The sequence below is a fragment of the Carassius gibelio genome, chromosome B10 (genome assembly GCF_023724105.1).
Source record: "Carassius gibelio isolate Cgi1373 ecotype wild population from Czech Republic chromosome B10, carGib1.2-hapl.c, whole genome shotgun sequence".
In the NCBI taxonomy this organism is placed as follows: domain Eukaryota; kingdom Metazoa; phylum Chordata; class Actinopteri; order Cypriniformes; family Cyprinidae; genus Carassius; species Carassius gibelio.
The window spans coordinates 17,805,666-17,824,044 of record NC_068405.1 but is presented as its reverse complement, the minus strand read 5'-3'; the positions used below and the strand labels follow the sequence as shown (position 1 = coordinate 17,824,044).

Sequence of the window (18,379 nt, the reverse complement as noted above, 5' to 3'; positions counted from 1 at the left end):
GGACATCTACGGTATTTGTGTATTTCCAAAAAGTTTGTGTGTGTGCGTCAGGCCTGTTCTTTTACTAAAATTAAATAAATATGAAGGATCAAGTACTCAAGACTTTTTAAAATGACAATATTACAGTACATTTAGTGTTCATTTGAGTGTTTGTTAGTGTTTGAGTGTGTTTCAGAATTATTGCAGTATCACTGATATACTATCAGTTTTTGGTAATATTTTATGTAGATAAAAAAAAATACATTTAGATTTTAATTTTACATTTTCTGATTTCATTTTCATTTTTGTTAAAGTTAGTTGTGTGTTTTTGTGATTTTTTTTATAATTTAATGTCTATATAGTTTATTAATTAATTTTTAGCTGAAGCAAAATATATAATAAGTAAATATGTATACTAATTAATTATATATACTTTTATATTTTTTTTATAACAGTGCATGAAATATGTGGACTATTTAATAAACCCGAACAAAATTCAGTGGGGTAAAAATTTAATGATTTATTTATTTTTTTATTTTACTTCTTTTCTTTTTGCAATTTGTATATATTGTTAAGTAATAGTATATATAATTTGAAATCAAAAATATACATAATATATGTGTACAGTTTTACATTTTGTTCATAGTATCTTTCTTAAAAATGTAAGAGAATTCAGTTGTACTTTGTTTGCCTGCAGATGGAGCAGTTTACCCAGTTCTACAAGTTTTTATAATACTCCACTACAAAATATATGACCTGCACAACTATAGTTCGAACTTCATAGACTTACATATTACACGATCGGTAAGCGATTCACAATTTACATTTCAAATGTTATAAATGAGTATTTATGGTAAAGATTATCAGACACCTGTCCACTGCTCATCAGGTCCAGGTGTGCATGTGGAATCAGTCATGCACACACATCCCCAGAACAATGCCCTCCTCACATCTCTGCTTGTCTCTTCATTATGTTCATTTGCCGTGTCTTTGCATCTCCATAATTAAAATCTAATCCTGCATGCCGACTTTTTAAACGAGGACTAGTCTCAAGAGGAGGCTTATTTGATTAAAAAAGGGGAAGGGTAGAGGAGGGAGTCCTCCACAGCTCAGCAGGCAGGAGAGACAGCTCTTAATTGTGCTCCCATGAGGTGTGTGCGCGCCTGGGCGGAGGGAGGGGGGCTGGGTGCTCAGAGGCTCCAGTGGGCCTGAAAAAACAAACCGCCAGTGGGACCGGCTCTCCTGCGCAGCTCCCCTGGTGTCTCAGTGAGGGGAACCAAGGGGAGGAGCACTTATGAGGAGCCATGGGACTCTCCCAGCTTCCAATTCTCACTCCACCCTGCGGGGTCTGAACTGAGACCCCCATCCTCTCTCTTTGAGTGTCTGTGTGCGGTGGGGAGGGTGAGAATCAGGGCTGCTCTACAGATCCACCAAACTCATGGAACTGGAGCCTCAGGAATCTGCTGGTATAACTAAGGTTAAAATTATCATTGTTTATTTTCTTACATAAATTCTGGTGTACTTATACATACTGTTTTTTTCTTTCTATCTTTCTTTTTTTATTTTGCATGGTACCACAAAATGTTCTTAGATAAAAAATAAATGAATATATATATTTTAAATCTCTTTTTATAATAAGATTAGATATTTGTTTTTAATTCAGTTATAGTACCTGTATTGTAACTGTATGGTTTTTCTTTGTATTTTTGTACAATATTGTATTGTACAGCACTTTGGTACTTTCTGCGGTTTTCTTATTTAAAATATTTCTCATTTAGATATTGTTTTACTGTTTAAGCACAAGTGCCTGTAGATGCTAACTGTATTTTTATTTGTTGTGGACTTTGTACAATGACAATAAAGTTGAATTACTATCAAAGTGGTCAAAGTGACAACCTGTATTGAAATTGAGTTGAAAACTTATAAAAGCAAGCAGAGAGGACCAGAGAGGACATCACTAAATATATATATATATATATATATATATATATATATATATATATATATATATATATATATACTAATCTATTAAATTATTTTTGAATTTTAATTTAATATATATATTTAATTTTTTTTTAATTTAATTTATATATTATATTTGTATATTAATTTATATATATATATATATATATATATATATATATATATATATATATATATATATATATATATATATATATATAAAATAATTGCAGTTCTAAAATAATTGAATTAATATCTGGCAATTTTTTCCACTAATTTTGTAATAATAATAATAATAATAATGATGATAATAATTTTACTTAATAAATTATGTATTTATGTAATCATCGTAATCACTGTCCAGCAGTTGACACTGTTGGCTAAACAATGATTGGTTATCATCATTAATTGTGACAATCAATACGATTACTTTGGATCACCACCATGCATCATAAACAATGAGTTGAGACGATACTCCACACATCCAACAGAGGTCGCTGCTCTCCAAGTTCAAGTTCAAAAGCAGTATTTACAATTCATCAGGAATCGACCGGACAAGGGTTTATGTTATAACATCGAATCATCTAATGCCACCATCTTAAACACCCTCCATAACCATTTTAAATGCATATCGCTTCATGCAGTATTTATATGGAGAACAGTTAGATTGTGTTTCATTTTATTTAAGCTATCGATCGCCGTATACACATTCTTCACGCAAGAATGCCCATAAAATCAATATAATAGATGTATTGGTTTTTGAGTACAAACAGAGGGTAGCTGGACATGTAGACGACCAACATCAAAAACATTAAAAGACAACTGCGTCCACCCAAGAACAAAAGAGATATGTTCAATAGGATTAAAAATGAAAACTGAAAAATTCAGAAATCAATATATCAGGTGTACGAACACAACAACAGACCAGTAGGTTCTTCATCTGACCATGAAACATAAAAACACTCAAGCGTCGCGTTCGCGTCAGAACTGATCAGCGTCTCGTAATATCTATCTATAGTGATAATAAAAAATCAATAGCCGTATAAACTCTCTTCTTTTAGCGGATGAAAACGTATCCAGCATCCCCCTCCCTCTCCTGCGCCACGGGGAGCTCGGCTCAACGCGGAAACTCCATCCCGCGTTTTCTGCCTTTTATTGAGGACGCTCTCAATAATTGTTTTCAGTAGCCCTATTCAATATCGCAGGTTGGCGTCCGTTCGATAACTCCGTTCCTCGCGCGCCCGCGCCGTTCGCCCCGCTCCGCTCCGTGTTTTGCGCGCGCTCCCCCGCCTCTCTCTCTCTCGCACGCTCTCTCTCTCGCGCTGAACTCCAGCCCCTCTCGCGCTCTCTCTATCAGCCTTTCATTCCGTCTCAATATGTCTCAAGATGGCGGCCAATGCGGGATCGATGTTTCAATATTGGAAACGCTTTGATTTGCAGCAGCTCCAGGTCAGCTTCCTTTCGTTTTGTACTCGCGGTGTGTGCCGGTGAGCCGGTCCCGGGGAGCGTCGCGCTGAGAGGCTGGCGCGTTGCTCTCGCGTCGGCGCTCTCGCCGGGTTCGGTGCCCATTGATTAAAGCGGCTCTCGCGCTGATCGGAAATTGATCCTCTTTGTTCAATTCCCATCGATCAACCATCACGGTCAAGGTGGATGCGACCACTTCGGCAACGGGAGCCCTTAGGTTTCCCGATTCTTTCCCGCTCCTTTCCATCTCCGGGATGTTTTGAGAATAGTTTTTGCCGAGGAGGTTTAACAGATAGTATGTTTGTTGAAATAATTTTGTGTTTAGAAGTGTGTCGCGCTACACGGGTGGCGCTGTGCTGGACCGAGACGTTATTGCTTAGTAACGAGAGAGGAGTTAACGTTAGACTGCCTTCCTTTTTAGATTTCACCTCGTTTATTGTTTATTAGCACTTTTTGTGTGACTTTTGTGAGAAGTTTATGAAGTTAGCAGACGCAAAGTTCAGCTTAGTAGGTAAGTTTAAAGTGAAGACACAAACCTGCGCCCGACAGGAACAATTAAACACAAAACAATAAACAAACACCAACGGATGAACGTTTTTGTTTTGTTTTTTTGAGGGGGAAATATAAATGTGAGACTCTAGAAAAGACGGTTTATTTCGTTATTCAGTGTTACAGAGCCCGACTGAATGGCTCATTAAAACAAATGAATGCTGTTCCACTCCGTCTTGTTTTTTTCTTCACACATAACTTTTGCTTAAGTCGTGATACAGAAATATGGATCAAATGAGAGTTTAAACGCAGGTGGGAACGTAAAGATTCTGTTTGCGCTGCAGTTGTTTTGGTATATGTTTTTAAAATTGATTAGTTGTCAAAGTCGGAACTCTTTCGTTATTTGTTAGTGTTCTTGCTGTAGGAGGATGAAGTGCATTTGTCGCGTTTGGTTAAGCATAAACAACAGACCCATGATTATATCAATTATTGATTAAGAGTTTATGTATTTATGAACTGAGGTCGCAAAGCTTAGCTAGAAAAAAAATCGCTGACCTATTTTCCCGTCGAACTTTAAATTTCCTCTGAACATATAATACATATTATAAATCTTCATAAGCAACCCGAGTCATCAAAAAAAAAAAAAAAAAAAAACCGATATCATTCGATAATAACATGAAAACGAGCTTTTTAGGTCGATTAGGTTTTATACGATTTTTCATAGTTTTAATAAATAACGTTCATGTTAAAATATTTGTTTGTCAAATATGCTATTATAAACGTTAATGAAAGCAAAATATGGAATACTATATATGTGCATGTGTTGCAGTATGTTTTGTGATGCTTCAGCTTTTGTGTAACATTAATCTGTAAGAGTCAAAACATTGCCCGACTCGTTGCATGTCAGATGTTCTGCTGTTTGATTATGTTCTGCTCTCGGAAAATCGTTTATTCAATTAGGGTTCAGACATATAGTGTTGAACATAAAAGGACCACACACACAGCTGGGCATATTCTGATGTGGTGACTCTAAATTTTCAATGCTCTCTCTCTCTCTCTCTCTCTCTCTCTCTCTCTGATAAGAAATGGCATCAGGGAGTTCAGGCTTTGATGATGTCATGGACGCAATTTATCATCTTGTTTTCTCTCTTGCTACTTTTGTGTCTTTTCTATTCAAATCTTATTTTTCAAAATGTTGTAAATGATTTTATTTCTTGTTTTGCTCTGATTAACTTCACTGATTTATGCTTAATTGATGCCTCGATGTGAGTCAGATGTCTCTTATTACCCTGCAAAAACCGCACCAGACAGTGGAAGAAAGTCATCTTAATTATAATTTCCCTGTGACTCCAAAACAGACCTTTTCGTCTCAAATATCCCCAACTTTCTGTTTGCCGGTGTCACCTGCCTCCTCCTGTCACCACGTGGCTCTGAGGTCTGTGAATGCAGGTGAGGTGTAAGTGTACCTCACATGGTGTGTGGTCCCGGGTTTTCGTGCGTCAACGCGGAGAGATTAGCGATTGACGCAGGCAGTTCTGTCACCATCAAGATGTGAGCAGAGTCTCTTGTCTGGACCTGTGTTGGGCCCCTGTGATGACTTTAAAATGTGTTTGATATCTTTAATGAGGGGCACATGGGCCGGCTGCGGTACACTGTGTACCTAAACACCATAGGAGCGTAATCTGTTGCATTTTCAGTTCCTCTCTGTGGTGACTGTATGAATGGTGCTGCTATATCTATGAGATCTTCTACTGTACTCCTGTGAAGAGTTTTAGCAGATTAGGCTGCCAGACGTTATACTCATAGTTGGATGTGCCGTCATCCACTTTTCATACTGTAATAGATAATTAACAGATAACATGTAATCTTGGTTAATAATTTATTGGACGAGTACAGTGTTGATATTTGCATTTGAATATTTTTAAGGAGATTCGTCACTTGCAGATGGAGTGTTTTCATTAAACATCACTTAATGAACTGAGCGCCTGTATTTTGACTGTTTTAAAAATAACGGGTCTGACTGACACCTGGCTGGATTCGAAAGAATGGGGAAAGTCCCTAAAAAGTGAGCAGGAATGTCTCCACGTGTCTGTGAAAATGCGGGTAAACTACTTTTAGGCATTTTTTTAATGCTGAAATGAAAGATGAATAGAACAACAGCGTCTCTGTGGAGCCCACCCCACACATTGACACAGACTCAGATCCTGACCACTTCAAAACCAAGCCTACTATATATATGAGGCCCCAAAACAACACGCATATTTGCATGTGGCCTCTCCAAATTTAGTCTCAAAGTAAAGCTCTTGTATTCGTCTAATTTTACAATTTAGACTGATGACAAATTCTACTCGATCGTTTTTGATTTGCACTTTGAGGAAACCAAAAACATTTTCAGATATATTATTTGGTCTGAACTTGACCAAAACTGTACACATTTATTAAAAAAATTAAATATAAACACTTTTGTGAAAATTAGTAGCCTTTTCTCATTCATACAGAATATAGTGAAGTGCTTACATAGACTCTTGTATTACTATTTTTATTATTTCACAGTTTAGACTGATAATAAAATATTTTTGGATATTTAATAACACTTTCATTTAAGGAACAATCATCTCTATTAAGTAAGTAGCATGCATATTGCTAACATGTTGGCTGTTTATTAGTACTTATAAAGCATTTATTAATGCTTTATTTAGGATGACCATGTTTCAGATCTCTTAATCTTACTCCATACCTAAACTTAACAACTACCTTACTAGCTATTAATTCACAGCAAATCAGGAGTTTACTGAGGCAAAAGTCATAGGTAATAATAAGAACTGGACCTAAAAATAAAGTGTGACCATTATTTGCTCTATATTTGAGGAAATTGTACAGTAAATGAAAAAAATTGTGATTTGTGTACATTAATAGCCTTTTCATGTTTGTAAAAACATGAAGAATGCTAGATATGCAGCATATGGTTAATCTGTGCTGGTTTTATTTTACGGTTTCCTTTGCTGCTTGTGACTGGAAAGTAATTTGTCCGAATTATACAGAAAAAAACTTTTTTTGTTGTTTTTGTGAATTGTATACACATTAATAGCGTTTTCATCTTTGGACAGGCGTTAACACTATAATAAAACAGTTCAGTTCACTGTTAATAAATATGGTGTGGCCCTTTGAGTGTCTTAATATGCATAAAAAAATACATTTCATATATATTATTGGTCTAAATTTGACTGAATTGTACATAAAGAAACACTAATAGCTTTTTCACATTTGTAAAGACATGACAAATATTACATATGCAATGTAAGCTCCATCTGTAGTGGTTTCTCAGTAACAGTTCGCTTTCCTGTGTGTGACAGGAGATTCAGTCTGTTGCCTTGCTTTGATTATTAAAAAGTAGCAGTGTTTGTCACTGAAAAGAATAGGTTAGCAGCACTTTGTTTCGGATCTGGTGCTTGAGCACCTCTGTTCTACTACCAGTTCAGCCCAGACGGCCATAATCTCACAGTATTTGAATTACCTGTTCTGGGAGGTGCCACGATCTAAAATAAGTGGGGTTTTTTTTGTCTCTGTGTAGTTGTCTGCCATCTCGTGTGATCAGGCCAGCAACGGCGGCCTGAGTATAGCTCCTTTAAACAAGGACTCGGTTCTTGTGTGATAAATACTTGATGATGATGTATTTTTATTCGGTCTGAAGAGGGAATCAAACCGTTCCTAAGGCAGTTCACCGGCCCCTGATGTATTTTAGTTTGTATATAAGATAAAGCTGTGTGTGGTGGTTAAATATATATTTATAGGTACATACTTAATGGTGTTTTTTTTTTTTTACTGGAATATGTAATATGAAGTGACTAAATAGTTAATGAAGTGTTATAAGTGAGTGCTTTTTATAGGCTGGTCGGCTGACCCCTCTTTCCTTTGCTGATCGGTCTGTACTCTGTTGCTGGAGATAAAGATGGCAGAAAGAATTCAGTGGCCATGGGAATCTGGGGGAGGCCATGTGCCAGCACACTCTTTTTCTCTTTCTCTCTTTCTCTCGGTCACCCTCTCTCAGACGCTCATACACACGGTCATTACCTCACTGACTGCCCCCTTTTGCTGTGTCTGAGGGCTGGGGTTTCACGGGGGGGCCGCTCCCCTCCCGCCCCACACAGGGAAGCCAGAATTCTGACGCCACCAGCATAATTAGCCGTCCATTTCAAATAGAGCCTGAGTTGGAGGAGGGGATGAGATCACTCGCCCCTCCCACCCCTTCTCTCTTCCTCTCTTTTTCTCTCTTTCTCACTTCCTTTCGTTCATACTTTATGGCGTGTTTGGTCTGCGTTCCCGTGCACTCTGGAAATTCTTCCAGTTTGAAGGAATGTATCGCCTCTGATTTGTTTTTCAGCAGCTGAATTGAGAAAAAGAGCAAATTGCAAAAGAAAACCAAAGTTTAATGGCACTATAATGGTCTTTTTCTTTTTAAAAAGTCATTTTTAAGTCATGCAAATCTAATAGACCCTTTAAACTTTATTGATTAATGTTTCTTGTTGTATTGCGACTGATGCATCTGTGCATTTTATTTCAAAATAAGATTTTTTGTTTTGTTTACTTTCATTAAAATGTGGTAAATTAGCTCCCTTTGAAACTACTTTACTTTGTTGCTGACATCACCAAAGCCACGCTGTCTATTTGATAATTTAACTAATACATTGACATTACAGATACACTGACATTGAGCGTAGCTTGTGATATTTAAAGCCATTTTAATCCATCAATTCCTCATTGATTTAAAGTTCAGTATGGTTTAATTTGCCATTTCAAAATACAAAAGTAAAATGGGTTGAAATGACAGTTAATGCTGACTTGTACAACTGTACGATCACAAATTGTAGCATGAAAATTACAGATTGACATGTTTAAAATGGTTAGAAAACTTCAGTTCCTTGTTTTTTCAAATAAAGGCCTGGAACATTGTTTCCTGGTGGTCGTGCAAAAACTACTTAAAGCCCTGAAAAGGAGAAAATGGACTGCTGAATAATATTTATGTAAAATAGTGTTAAAACAATGCGTCAGGTTATTACTGTGATAGACTGTGGAAAAAGGTTAGAACAGCGTTTTATTTGCTTCTGTTCAGAAACATCTGGAAAGAGTTTGAGGGAAGTAGTTCTGAATTAAGAGCCATGGGAAAGAGATCTGCTCCGATTGCCCTCTTTCCTGAGAAGGAGAGAGAGATAAAGGGAAGTTTAGTACAAATGGTCTTTTTGTATATTGTCACTTAAAACAGATTTTATACTTAAGAATCATTACGACTGTCATCTTGTTCCATGTTATCTGTTCCATGTCATTTGGATTTATCAGTTTTAATGGATACATTAAACAAAAAATTATAGTGCTTTCATGCAGGTTGTACATTTAGATTCTGTCATAAACAACCATTTTAAACCTGACTGGATCACGCTTACATTTGTTATGATTACCCCATCGTTGAACGTTTCGCACTGCAACCTGATCCATTGTTTTCAGACAAGATTCACCATCTCTGTGTCTGTGATGAGAAGAGCATGTTTTTTATTTCCAGACTTTGCTGCCATTTTGAGGCTCGGCCGCGCCACCCTAATTCGCCGCAGATATGTTTAAAAAATCACAACCGCGGAGATCAAAGGCCTTGACAAAGCCTATGATTTTACTGTGCATAAAACTAATGAGGTGCATCTTCCTGCCTCTGATGCTTTTTCATCTCGTCGTTGTCTGCCGTTGTCGCCGGTGGTCAATATGTGGTTTATAGTATAAAAAATAAATTTAGACAAAGAGGGAAACTTTGCGAGCCATGAAGCTCTGTTTTCTAAAGTTAACGGAATCAATATTTATAAACTAAAGTTATTCCTGGGTTTAATTTGATTATTCATTTGTTTATGTTAAAGTGTTTGTCTTCATAGTACAAAAAATAACTAATAGTCTTAAACTGATGTCTTTTCACCAATCTATTGAATTATAACCCTTTTATATAATTAGATTTTAATATTTGTTACCCTCAGAAATATGTCACATTACAGACAAACAAAAGTTTGTGAATGTGAACACTTATTAATGTTGAATTCAACCACAAATGATTTGTGCTAGTGTGTAAATATTCCAGACATTGCCTCTTAAAATCAACATGAAATCAAAATGGACTATATTTACCTTCTAAATACATGTTCCAGTTCTTAAGTTTCATATGCGAAATAATAATGTTTGTCTTCGTGGTGTTTATTCACAAGTAAGTTGCTCCATCTTCAGACTGACGCCACTGAACTCATTTTTTTGGTCCTACGTCGTTGAACATGTTCTTCTTAAATTGTAACTAAAGTAGTTTGTCTTCAACCACAAATTATTGATGAAACTAGCTGCTAATGTTAAACGGCTAGTAATCGTTGACTCCACAAAAAAATTAAATGAAAATTGAGTATTTACAAAGTTTTACCGTTTTACGTTGACTTCTCCTGTGAGTGATTGGTGAAACTAGCTAGCAGTGAAGCCAAACCGCTATTTATCGTAACACAAAATGACTCGTCATGATGTTGTATTGGGTCCAAACAGCAGGCAGACGCCGTCCCTCGCTCGATAATTTACTGGGCGAGATTTTGTTTGAAAAATAGAGATTGTATTTGCTCTTTAAATATCAGAGTATTGATCACATGCGGCGGCAGCGGCTGAAGACTCGCAGTCGAAACTGTTAATGTATGTGTGGGAGACTCGAGAGGCTGGAATCTCACTCACATGCCATGTTCGATAAAAGCCCAGCTCTTAGGGGCTATGAACAGTCCATTTCAGCTGAGGCGAGGAGGAGGCGCACACCTCTCTTTCTCCCTTTATCTCTCTCACTCTCTTTCTCTCTCTCACACTTTCTTACCGCTCGCTGTGAGAGATGATTGAAAGCCAGAGTTTCCATCAGTGGCCGTCAGCTGTAAATGTACTCCGACTGTTGAAACAGCCCTGTGTTGTTGCTGACCAAGGCATGGCCCAGAGGATCCTGCGCCATATTGCATTATGTGTAGTGTGCCAGCATAATCAGGTGTGAATAAGTAGGTCAGCTGTGGCCTGTGTTTCGCGTTGCCATTCGGTATTTCTGACGTTTGGTATTTTTGTGCCAGTCCACAGTTTGCCGATTGTTTATGTTGAAGACTGTTTGCAGGAAGAGAGGGCATTCGCAGCTTGAGTGTTCAGATGAAGGATGAATCACAGTTGTGTTGGGTTACATAAGATGCCAACCCTTTGGGGGGGCGACCCAAGCTCTTTTTCTTTTTGCACTCCATGTATCTGCTTCTTTCATTCGTTTCACATTCAGACTCTCTCTGGTTGGCACATAACCTCAGTTTGATTGCCAACTGAGAAAGTGCCACGGCGGTATCAGGATACCTGTTGTAAGGTGACACACTCTTTTGTCTGACGTCTCACGCGGTGACTTCCTATGAGTACGTTCTGTCGAGAGACATCTGGACTTCTGTTTAACTTAGCCGTCTTGAGCATAAACAGGTGTTTTTGTGGCTAAATGAATGGATTAACCAGCAGACCCAGACACAGTTCCACTCCAGACTCCAATGCCAAATTTTTTTTAACCTTGTGCCGTGTGCGTAATCCTTGTGATATAAATAGCCTTCCTCAATAAGAACTGGAAGGAAGGGCACACGCACAGCAACCTTAATATGTTTTATTGTGGTGCATTTGCCTAATATATATTTGAAATAACAGTAAAAAGTAGTCTGTATAGTCGCTTTGAGGCCTTGTGGCCTTTTGACTTCTGTGGTTTAGGCATGTGCAAATATACATCAAAAACTAGACCTATCCGTTATTGTAATATGATAAAAATAAACTATAGAAGTTGTATCTTTTTTTGTATGGTTTAAGTTGTGTATCTTACAATTTTGCTATCTTTTATGTAATCTTACAAAAGTTTTAAAAAGTCCTTATACAAGATTCTAAATATTGTCTATTTTTAACGCGACCAATTTATTATATAATTACACAACTGTTCAAAAGTTGATCTCTTATGCTTAACAAGGCTGCATTAAGTTTATCAAAAATACAGTAAAATGGTAATATTGTAAATTCATACTAAAATGTAAAATATCCATTTTTAATTTTATTTAAAAAAAGTAATTTAATCCTGAAATGTCAAATTTGAATTTAATGCAAGGAATCTAATGCATCCTTGCTTAAAAAGAATATACATTTCTTAAAAAATAAATAAATAAATAACTGAGACCAAACCTTTGAACAGTAATGTATAAAGTGAGTGCACTGTTAGAACAAATCAAAAAGTTTTTTAATTTTACTTTCCTTTTTTTTTTTTCCTAAGCACTATTAAGCGAACTCACTTAAACTCTATAATCTAATGAGCATAGTGTGTTTATAAAAACAGGAGTTTTTGTTGGAAACTGTAAGAGGAGGTTTTATTCTTGAGGAGCCCCAGATGCTCAGTACATTAAGTGATATGATGGTGGCTCCTAATTTAGCCGCGGTCTTATCCTGTACGGATGAGTAATTGTGTCCATAAAGAAGGTTAATCTTCATAACAGGGAAACATAAACCAGATCTCTCTGGATCCTCTTCTGTTTCAGCACAGAACAGGGTAAGAGAGTATTTCTAAAGCTCAGAGCAGGGAACTTTTTTTGGTTGGAAGAATTTAGTGCCGTTTCTGAGAAAATAACATTGCGCTTCAGTTATTGTCTGGTCTCAGGAAGACCAGTCAAAGTTAGGTGAGGTTTTGGAAGCACTTATTTTAGACCGGCTCTTCGCGGTTCCCCAGCAGGACATTCTGAACCGCTTGGGGGGGAAAGACAGCGTTTCGGAAACGTCTCAAAGTTTCCGGAACAGTTCACCTCAGAACTTTCGAGTGCCGTCTCGCTCCATTACTATTCTCAGAGACTCTCAGGTAGCCATGGCAAAGAGTTTACACCCAGCTGTGGTTTAAGTGCTCTGTGAGAATGGGAAATAATCAGGAGACCCTTTAACCTCCTGTCCGCACTTTTTCCCTTCTGTCTTACTCTCACTCTCGCGCACATACACACACTTTTGAGTTTTACTCCAGACGTCCCTTGCCAGCCTGGGCTCAGCACTTTAAAAACCCAAACAAAACAAATCCTCTGCGGGGGCCTGCGGTGCCTAGGGAACCGGGCAGCTCCACCTCACTCTCAGCGGCAGCAGGGCTCCCTGATCTGGCTTGGAGCTAGACTTTGGCTGAACTTTCACTTTTGCCTGAAACAGTTATTATTAGTGACCTGAAAACCTCCAGGAGGAGTGGAAATGGAAGCCAGATGCCGTTAGTGGCTGGAAAACGATATTAAGCTTTCAAATGGTGCCCATGGGGAGGGAGACTGACACGGATTTCCATGTTGGGGGGTGGAGAAACAGTGACCCCGGCATTGCTTTGCTGATTTGTTCTGCCGATGACTTGTGCTTACTTATCGTTACAGACAGGGGGGTCTAGGGAAGGGTCGGACCTCCAAATTTAGTTGTTTGTCAGGGTTTGAAGGCTGTTGTTATCTCTGATCATACACATGGCAAAACACTGATGTTTCTTCAGATTTAGGCCATGATAATCTAGCTAAATTATTATTTTTGTACCAGACTTTTAATGCTATTCACTATCTCAGTAGTTTTATATAATGATTTCCCCAGTTTATTTTTGGTTGATAAATGTAGTATCAAATTATGTTGTATGTAATAAACTGCTTTAAATTCAATAAGTAGCTGTAATATTTACCTACACACACACACACACACGTGTATATATAATATATTATTATACTTTTTTTTTTTTTACTATAACATTTGCATGTGGGGATGTCTGTAATCAACTGAATTTTGACTGAAGAGAACCAGGTTGCTCTAATGGACAGATTTATCACCATTTTTATTCAAATATCCATCTTTACGTTCTCATTTTTCTAGGCAACTTAAGCAACTCTTGCAAACTTAAATGGCCACAAAAAAACCCCAAACCAATTATTTCACTAACAAAATAATACTGACCATAACATAAATAATCCGTATTCACTCTTGGCCTGCTTGTTAGTTTGTATCCAGCTTTTCTTAAATTTGCCAAAAAGTCTCAAACTTAAGTCTTCATTCATTCCTATTGTAAACTCTTTGTTAGCTGACGTTGACTTTAGGGTAAGGTAAACCCTTACTCTACAGTCTGACAATGATGTCCCAGGTTCGCTGCGTCTACAGTCCAGGGAGACGATGCAACACACACTGCCCCTTTAATTCCAGCACTTCCTCATCCCCTTGTTCTCTCTCTTTATACAAAATGTCTGTGCAGCCTCCAGCGAGGTTCTGTCTCCAGGAGGGTAATTATTTTTAGCAGGAAGTGTCTGAAAATGGACTGTACTTGGTCAGATGTGTGTGTATGTACGTGTGTGTGTGTTGGCCCCTGGATGGCTGGCCTAGCTTGCAGTGAGGAGAGATTGGCGGGATGTTGGTGTTGTTATTAGTCCCTAACAGCAGCCGGGCAGAGGATGTGCTTTCCTGGGTCCCGCGGGATATCAGAGACAGATCTGTGGAGATCAGAGGGCCGAATATATCAGGTGAATTTCAGTGAGAGGGAATGAAAATAGCAGGCTAGCCGAGGAGGCTTTTTGCTTATTTATGAGAACGTCACACCTGGCCTATTTCGAGGTGATCACATTTTACCCTGTTATTGTGCTACTCCCAACATTTTCATCCTTTAGTGGTCAAAGGGGATTTTTGGAGACCATTTATTGTTGTTCTTCTCACCCCTTAAATCAACAGAATTTGCACTTGCGTTTGTATGATTTCCCAAATTTACCCAGTGACTGTGCAAGTTAAAAAAAGAAGGGGAAAACAGATGATGTCCATGTAATCATCTGTAGGTTCTGTGCAGGATTGTTTGAGGTGTTTGCCTTCAGTTCGACTAGGCTATTTTTCTTGGCAGGCCGATATGTACATATGACACTGATGGCTTCCCTGGCCATCAGCCAGAGAATATTTCAAACAACTTGCTTTTAAAAAGACCGCTGTGCGTTCTGGGAGTTACAGCATAATTAAACAGACTTGAACCTCTCTGCACAGAAACAAATCACTATAAATATCGGCATACTGAAAAGGCCTCTGTGCCTGCGGTCTTCCATAATGTTTGCGCTTTTTTTGTTGTTCTTAAATAAGTCGAATCATTTCTTGTTCTTTGTTTAACAGGTGAATCACAAGACAAATTTTTTAAATATCTTTTTATTTTTTTTACCAGGTTTACTTTAATACACATTTAATAACAAAATTGATGGAAGAAAAAAAAAAGGTGTGTGTGTATGTGTGTATATATATTAGGGATGTCAACGATTAATCGATGATCGATTAATTGTCGATAAGAGATGCAATCGATTAAGGCTGTCGATGGTCGGTTAACCGATTCAATGTTGGGCTGCGTGCGGCTTATGCGCACTCAACACGTGCGAGCGGCTGTGAGTGACGGTGACGATATATAAAAGCATCATCATTCATTCACAATGTACAAATTAAGCTTTTAATGTGATTTAAACTTTAAAGTACATTAAAATAGAAACAACATAAAAGTTCTTCAACATTAAAAGCAATAGAAATGTAGTTACTAATCATTTCATCAGATAACTGTTTTATATCGTGCGCTTTGCAGGGCTGCGGGACACAGTGACAGGACAGGTAGCTAGTCTATTCATTCCTACAACTTGTTAATTCATTCCTACGAATTATTAATGTGGCAATTGTCCATGTTTCATTAATTTTGTTCCCTAAATAACCCATGATTTAAGTGAAATAAGGGAACAAATTAATAAATCGAACGAATTCTTAATTCATGAAATCTTTAATTTCCCTTCCCATGTTTACCACAGTAAGAGATGCGAAAACAGTTATTAAAAGCGAAAGATAATAAAATAAACCTGGGAAATTAGAGGGTTAGACTATGAAGATTTAGGAAAAGAAACAATGCCTAAATATACTGAATTTGTGGAAATTCGTGACCAACCGGCAAACCAGAACAAAGCAGCGTAAATAAAGACTATGGGGTCCAAAAGCATGGTCACGATCTAACATTTTCCAGTTAACCTATTATTCCTCTAATAAACAAAGCTTTTATACCACACTTGTCATAATCAGATCTTATAATTTCTAAATAAATAATTGCTGGATTCAAAACAGCGATTAATAGGCGCTGTGACCGACACATTCCTGGAGCATTCACTGCTGTCACTAAACGGTGACGCCGAGCATCGTTCACAAGTTTCTGCATGGACCTGACTAGGGCACAGGTTCTATAAGCCCTGGGACAAAATGGGATGCTTTAAGGAAAATTTATAGCCTACTAAGTAATAGGCCCAACATAAAAATAACAATTTGTTTTCATGTTTTTTTTTTTTTTTTTTTTTAAATAGGCTATGCGAAATATATCCGACTTAAATAATTAAGATTAATGGATTTAAAACAGAAGTGTGGGCGCTCCATAAGTTCACAAAAAAAAAAAAAGGATGACAACGCATTCTGTTTGTTTGCTTTATTTTACAAGAGCACAAATCTTCTGTTTTTATTGTGAGTGTGCACAAATGAAAGTAAACACTTTTGCGGAAAATATATATATTTTTCTTCTGTCTCAGCTGTTTCGATCGCGCCGGAGCCTGCTGCACACGTACATTCTAGCGATTCAAACTTACATCGCAGTCTGTTCATTATCAAAATAAAATAGTCAACTAAACATTTAAAAGGTTACACTGGTCAGTTTAAATAGACCGTAGTATACCGGTCCTCTCTGCTGTTCCAAGGACGTTTTTGCTCATATGAAGAGGATCATCTTTTCCGTCTATATGCGAATGCGTGTTAAGTACAAGCCTAGTTTACATTATAAATAATAGTTTAACATTCAAATACATTGCGAATATGGAAACATTTCGATTTGTGCCGAATGGGACATGAGCAATAACCTCCAAATAAATCTAGCCAAAGCCGCGCTCGCTCATCCTCGTGTGCACGCATGCACTGTCACGATCTAATGCGCTGTATGCCGGATTTTTAAAAATCTGACATTTTCTAGGACAGAATCCAGCAGGATCAAATTAATGTGAGCAACAGTGTGTTTTGGTGCAGCAGCGCCGATGTAGTTCACTTAATGTGCAGCGCAGTCACACGCGCTCCACATTTCGGATAATTTTATTTTAAATACAATAATGTCAGTTGAAAACATTGCAATTGTGCTTTAAAATACAACAACGAGCACCACAAAACCATTTCAAGAGGCGCGTTCAGTGTTCTCCGTGCGGGATTGGAAACTGTCAACAAAGTAGGCTAAAATGACCTCAAAAGTATGGCGCGCTCTCTTCATTTTATCAAATGATCATAATCGCATCTATTCATTTTATAATCCTGCTACTAGCATTTTATTCAGACTAAAACCTCTTTAATTCAAGTGAGAAAGCGTTTTGTGTGTGGCTTTTGCACATCCTGTCATACCGCTGACTGCGTGCCTGCAATAGACGCATTTTGCAGTATTATGGTTAACGATTAATCGATTAATTGATCGTTAATTTAAACGACGATCGATCATGGAAATAATCGAAATTTGACATCCCTAATATATATATATATATTATATATATATATATATATATATATATATATATATATATATATATATATATATATATATATATACACCCACACACACACACATATGTATGTGTGTGTATGAGTAGCACATTTTTTTTGTTTTATTTTTGCCTTGTTTATAAGGACAGTGTAGACAAATTGGCAATCGAAAGAAAAAATAGGAAAAAAATCTGATCTTAACGAAATAGAACATCCAGTGCTGATGGTGTGATTTGAGACCTCAGCCCACCTAAAACATCTCAATCCCTCATTTAGAGGTCTGCTTTATCTTTGCGAGCAATCAGGTGGCTTATATTCAGTTTTAATCCAGGACTTCCACTTACACGGTGGTATTATCTCCGTTAAACACACAGATACTCGTTCCAAATGCATCCAAGACCTCCATTATGGAGAGATGCATTATCTGTCACGCTGGAATGTGCGTATTGTTATGGATTTAAGCGACCTGCATCAGAGTCCAGAGATAGAGAAAAAAAAATGAGAGTCGGTGATCGTGTTTTGCCTCACGTTTACTTGCTCTGTAACTTCCGTTGCTGTCTGAGTCACTGGTCCAAGTCTCTGGGAAGTATGTTCTGCACTGTTTGCACTGCTGGTAGCGCTAAGATTTAAACTACTGATCTCATGCTAATTCCAAATTAGAGGATCCATCCGATAGAACATCTGATAGTGATCGGTCATATCCAGGAAGTTCAAACAAGTTCAGAAGCACTGGAATGTTGCTTGTATTGAGGACTGCACAGTCACATGACCAAGGTTCAAAATTCACCCTGCACAAGCCCTATACGGGTAAAAGTTTGTTTTTGACCATTAAACCGCTATAGTACATGATGATCTGAGATAAGTGATGTGAATGATTCAAATCAAAGATTTCAAA

The 18,379-nt window shown here is 37.5% G+C and overlaps 1 protein-coding gene across 4 annotated transcripts in view; it reads left to right on the top strand.

The window, feature by feature from the left end:
* Positions 1-3,247: 3,247 nt before the first annotated feature.
* Positions 3,248-18,379, top strand: part of cux1a (cut-like homeobox 1a) — a 118,401-nt gene continuing 103,269 nt past the window's right edge. For all 4 annotated transcript variants that reach the window (XM_052567403.1, XM_052567399.1, XM_052567400.1 and 1 more), the window contains exon 1: positions 3,248-3,390. In XM_052567403.1, the coding sequence (XP_052423363.1) occupies positions 3,328-3,390 (63 nt within the window). In that variant the 5' untranslated portion in view covers positions 3,248-3,327. The remainder of the gene's footprint in view (positions 3,391-18,379) is intronic.